At 44.3% G+C, this 5,995-nt stretch overlaps 1 protein-coding gene across 1 annotated transcript in view; it reads right to left on the bottom strand.

Moving 5' to 3' along the window:
* Positions 1-509: 509 nt before the first annotated feature.
* LOC143292143 (elongation factor Ts, mitochondrial-like) overlaps positions 510-5,995 on the bottom strand; it is an 8,034-nt gene continuing 2,548 nt past the window's right edge. Inside the window, exons 4-6 of the mRNA XM_076602330.1 lie at positions 5,060-5,167; positions 3,730-3,895; positions 510-1,871 (exon numbers count right to left, since the gene is read on the bottom strand). Of these exons, the coding sequence (XP_076458445.1) occupies positions 1,462-1,871; positions 3,730-3,895; positions 5,060-5,167 (684 nt within the window). The 3' untranslated portion in view covers positions 510-1,461. The remainder of the gene's footprint in view (positions 1,872-3,729; positions 3,896-5,059; positions 5,168-5,995) is intronic.

Raw genomic sequence — 5,995 nt, 5'->3', positions numbered from 1 at the left:
AACAGCCTGCATCACTCACTGACAGTTGTATCTTGGCCACTCTCTTGATTGCTCCCTTTATTTTCTATCAAATCGTCCTATAAATGTTCACCGCTGTCTTCTCCTTCGAATTTATGCTTCAATTCTTTCTGAGCATTAGCTAAAGAAAGTAATCTTGGTTGATTTAGTTCGCCACGAGCGCATGTCTTGAGCACGGAGTCAGTCCGACATTTTGTTGAGCGAGCGAGGAGAGGAGCCAGGCAAAGACTGCGGCCAGTAACCCAACCAAAACGTTCAAATAAAGGACTGCCTTATGACGCAGATGGTGTTTCTAGCTATGAATAGAATCCAGAAAGATTCCCCAAGCTAAAGCTACCAGCATTTTTGTCAACGAACTGAATGCAAAGCAGGGAAAAGTCAGAATATTTCGATGACGAGTTATCTCGTCATGCAGGCAGCAAAGCATACATGCTTGCCATGACGAGTTATCTCGTCATGCAGGCAGCCTAGGGGTTAAAAATAAGATATATATATATATATATATTACAGTTTAATGCACAAACATCTTGCTGATTCTTCAACACACAGGCTGTTCATTACAAGGTATCTTATGAGTCTTCCTTTTATATCCCATGCTCTGAAGACCTGTGGACACCAACATTGACCTGGCAACCAGTTCTCTGTATCTCTGTTCCTCATCTCTCTCAGGGCATCACTCAGTGTCAGGCCTGTCCATTCTGGGATATCATCCTCCCATCTCTTTTTCTGTCTGCCTCTCCTTACCCTTCCTTGCACCGCTCCTTGCAGGATTGTCTTGGAGAATCGGAAAAGAAAAAGTCTTTAGGTGGCAGGGGTGGAGGAAGGATTGGGGGTTGTTAACAAACAAGGAACAGGAATCCATGAAAATCAGACATAACAATGAAACCTGTCTCCAAGAAAAATGAGTTATCAGAAATGAAACATGTCTCCCTGAAGAATCAGGCATTACAATAATATGACTCCAATGACATAAGACTCACTCCATGAAAAATATCATTCATTACAATGAAACACATCTCCATGAAGAATCAGTCATTAAAATGAAACATCTCCATGAAGAATCAGACATTACAATGAAACACGTCTCCATAAAGAATCAGACATTAAACATGTCTCCATGCAGAATCAGACATTACAATGAAACATCTCCATGAAGAATCAGGCATTACAATGAAACATGTCTCCATGAAGAATCAGACACGTCTCCATGAAGAATCAGACATTAAACATGTCTCCATGAAGAATCAGACATTACAATGAAACACGTCTCCATGAAGAATCAGACACGTCTCCATGAAGAATCAGACATTACAATGAAACATGTCTCCATGAAGAATCAGACATTACAATGAAACACGTCTCCATGAAGAATCAGACATGTCTCCATGAAGAATCAGTCATTACAATGAAACACGTCTCCATGAAACACGTCTCCATGAAGAATCAGCTGTCCTTCTCATCCTCTGGCAGCTCCTCCCCGCAGGCGAAGCGATGAAAGGTGTTGACCCTGACCCCGTTGACCTTCAGCAGCTCCCCCACACGGAGGCTGGGGTCCAAAAGGAACTCCTGGAACACCAGTCTCTCCTCCTCCTTCTCCTCCTCCTTCCCTTCCTCTTTCCCCTCCTCTCCGCCTTGCTCCTCTTTGTCCTCGCCAGCCCCCGGCTCCTCGCTCTCCCAGCATCCCACAAGCTTGGGGTTCATCCCCACGATGTGTTGACCCAGGGCGTGACTGATTTCGTCCAATGGGAGCGCCTCTTTCCCTTCACTGCTGCCCTGGGTGGTGTGCTGGTCCAGGCTTATCACCACGCCGTACTTTCCCAGGCGAGTGTCGGAGTCCGTTGCGATCTCAGGTCCTGAAACCACAAGAAGGAAAGCTCAAATGTACATTATTATTATTATTATTATCATTTTGCAGTGTGAACTGTACTGGTACAAACAGTACTTCAGATCTGAACAAGGAAATCAAGTCTCAAGTCTTCTTTTGCACAACTAAAAGTTTAAAAAAAAGGGATTAAAAAAAAATCTTCTCTACTTCTATTCACTCTCGTATATAATTCAAAGATGCCTGCCACTTGAATATGATCTGAAGATTTTAAGCCAAGTTGATATGTTATTGTATACAATACAATGCAAACTTGTGCAATTGTTAAGTTTTGTTTGGCACTGACAGCACTTTTCCAGTACTTTTTTTTCCACACTAAAACAAAAGACTGAACAGATACATGAAGAAAGAGACACAAAAAGAAAGATTTGAAACCAAATGCTGTCACTCCGTGTCACTTGTGCTGTATCATTTTCTGATATGTCAGTGTCTTCAGTTAAAACAAACTCTCCATCCCAAATACAAAATGAAATAAAGATGACCAGGAACAACTGAGGATGAAGATGCAAATGCAGAGGGTTTCCTTTTTCTGAAACGGAAACAAAGTATACACTTACTGATATGTCTCCGAGAGAGAGAGAGAGCATGAAATAATGTATGGCATATCTGAAACTGTTCAGCTCTGTTCTTCCATTCCATTTTATTGATCAATCTGTTGTGGTTGGTGTGTACTGGGTATTTTCATGTTTCTGTAATCCACTGAACACCAGCATGAACCACAGGATCTCTAACACACACATTCGATCTTCTGCATGCAAAATCATTGAAAGGGGATTTGGGCACAAGGTGATATGCACACATGTCAACCTGAGGTCCAGAAAATCTCCACCCTTCACCCACGAGGTGCACCAAAATCGGGAACTGAACACAGGACACTCCAGGAAAAAATCCAGCACTCTAACCAGTCAAACACCCACACAACTCAGGCAGTGATGAAAACATGTATTTTCCTTTGTGAGTATTAACTCATTCTACTCCAGGTACTCGTACCATGATCACTTTCCCTGTGGACCAGGAATGAGTATTCTCGTACCAACACACTATTTGAATTTCGTTCATTCTTGCTGGGTACAGTTGGAATTCTGAACTGAACCATTTACCGATTCCAGAAGCATGAAAACGAAACTTTGTTTGACAGATTCAACCAACAATTCTCCATCGATTTTTCGCTGGTTTAGTGAACCACCCTGTTTCTCCTGCAGTGGTGTCATGAAGTGCTGGTCTGGTCCAGGGGAGATGTAGCAGGCATGTAGCAGTGGTGTCATGCAGTGCTGGTCTGGTCCAGGGGAGATGTAGCAGGCATGTAGCAGTGGTGTCATGCAGTGCTGGTCTGGTCCAGGGGAGATGTAGCAGGCATGTAACAGTGGTGTCATGCAGTGCTGGTCTGGTCCAGGGGAGATGTAGCAGGCATGTAGCAGTGGTGTCATGCAGTGCTGGTCTGGTCCAGGGGAGATGTAGCAGGCATGTAGCGGTGGTGTCATGCAGTGCTGGTCTGGTCCAGGGGAGATGTAGCAGGCATGTAGCAGTGGTGTCATGCAGTGCTGGTCCAGGGGAGATGTAGCAGGCATGTAGCAGTGGTGTCATGCAGTGCTGGTCCAGGGGAGATGTAGCAGGCATGTAGCAGTGGTGTCATGCAGTGCTGGTCCAGGGGAGATGTAGCAGGCATGTAGCAGTGGTGTCATGCAGTGTTGATCTGGTCCAGGGGAGATGTAGCAGGCATGTAGCAGTGGTGTCATGCAGTGCTGGTCCAGGGGAGATGTAGCAGGCATGTAGCTGTGGGGTAGAATGAGTTTAAAAAAAAAAAAAAAAAAAAAAAAGGCAGCAGGTACCTGAAGCATGCACGTAGGCAGAGAGCTTGGATTGTCCCCCCTTGAGGTGCACGGCCCTGCGCAGCGCCATATTCTCCCCGATGTTGCCGACCTCCAGGGCCACGCGGTCAGCCAGCGACTTCCCATCCCCTGTCACCACGGCGCCCACAGACTTGTCCATCAGCACCTGGAATCAGGCAGCACTTTTCACTTTCACTTCCTCAAGGAGCGTCACTGTGTTTTGTATTGTATTACTCTCTTTTTGTCACGACAGATTTCTCTGTGTGAAATTCAGGCTGCTCTCCCCAGGGAGATCGCATCACTGCACTGAGACTGCCACCTTTTTTTTTCTTTTTTTTTTTTTTTTTTTGTTGTTGTCTGCCTACAAATTTTATTTGTTTTCCTGCCAAAGTGGATTTTTCTACAGAATTTTGCCAGGGACAACCCTTTTAATGCCGTTGGTTCTTTCACGCGTCACTACGCTGAGAGTGCAACCAATTTTTTCGGTATTTTTTCCTGCCTGCAGTTTTTATTTGTTTGTCCTACCAAAGTGGATTTTTTCTACAGAATTTTGCCAGGGACAAACCTTTTGCTGCTGTGGGTTATTTTATGTGCGCTTGGTGGATGCTGCACACGGGAACTTGGTTTATCGTCTCATCTGAATAATGCATCCAGACCACCACTGAAGGTCTAAAGGAGGGGAAGAAAATACCAGCGACTATGGGATTCAAACCAGTGCACTCAGATTCTCTCGCCTGCTAGGCGGACTCGTTACCTCTAGGCCAACAAATCCATATATGCTACACCACATCTACTAGGCAGATGCCTGACCAGTAGCATAACCCAACACGCTCGGTCAGGCCTTGAGTGCATGCATGTATAGCTGTGAACCTGTCAGAGTGGGAGTTCTTCTGCAGAATTCTGCCAGTGCAAATAACATGAAAATGCTAAAACTGTTTATCTCAATGAGGTGACAACCCTTTCCTGACGACGATGCTTGTCAGCAGCAGTAAAGGGGTTAATCAGTTCAGTTTCAGTTTCAAGGCGGTATCAAAGCATGCAGACTGATCCATACAGTATGATATACACTACAACTCTTTGGTTTTAAAAAGAAAAGAAAAAAACAGATGCCTGACCATCGCAAAAACCCTATTACACTGGTCAGGCTGTGAGGGCTTACCCTAGGTTTTGAACAGGTTAAATATACCATCACATGCATAGTAACTATTTCCATGAAAATAAGAAGACAATAACAGATGAAGCAGCAGTGTGTGGAGTTTTAAATGAACCACCACAAGCTCAGTGACAAACAGACAAACAAATAAGCAAGCAAACAAACAAACAAACTCACTTCAGGGTCGGACTGTTGAAGCATGGCACGATGGCAGTCTTGAGCCAAGCTGGTCGTCAGGCTGATAAATTTGTTGTTCCGTGCAACAAAGTCTGTCTCACAGTTCACCTATGATAAATGGGAGAAAGAAGAATACTGAAGGAGAATACACATGATACACATTGTTGGTGGAAGTCTGTGTGTGTGTGTGTCTGTGTGTGTGTGTGTGTGTGCTCATACGTGTGTTTGTGTGTCTGTGTCTGTCTGTGCAATTGTATTCATATCCCCATATCACCAACATCATTTACACAAGACAACTGGAATTTCTGAGACGGGGTCAGAGCTTTGACACCTCAAGGCCTATGAATCTAAACAGGAAAATCAGACGTGTGTATTATATCAGATTCTACCAATTCAATAATACTACTGATGATAATAATGAATTTCACATTCTTTACACGTCCAGCACACATTCATTAAGGTAGCTCAGCTGGCTTTCGTCTTACAATTTCAACCCACAGTTTTTACTACTGCTCACCTTGATCATGGCCCAACACTCAGCTTATATATCAGTTCATCACAGACTGACATAAGTTAACAGTTGGGCCAACAGCAAAGTGAGAGCTGTATGACCAATGGTTTCTCTACTGCAATGGGAAATTATTTACAACTAAGTCTTTTGTGAAGTATGACTCTCAAACTAGGAGGCATAACTGCACTGGCTCTTAGTGCTGCAGCCTTGGGGCTAGTTGGCCTTCGGGAACCATCCCAGTGCCGACTGTCCTAAAACCCTCTTGGCCAAGAGAGTGGGGTTGAAACTTAGGCAAGACACTCTCCAGTATAATCAGATTCTAGCCCAGATAGTCAGGACAATAGTTACCTCCTCTGTTGTTCCAATGGTCATAGTCGAACATGCCTGACTATCGCTATAATCAAATTCTAGCCCAGATAGTCAGG

This window comes from Babylonia areolata, chromosome 18 (genome assembly GCF_041734735.1).
Source record: "Babylonia areolata isolate BAREFJ2019XMU chromosome 18, ASM4173473v1, whole genome shotgun sequence".
Lineage (NCBI taxonomy): Eukaryota > Metazoa > Mollusca > Gastropoda > Neogastropoda > Buccinidae > Babylonia > Babylonia areolata.
Note: the sequence above shows the minus strand (reverse complement) of the source record. Positions and strands in the feature narration are given on the sequence as shown.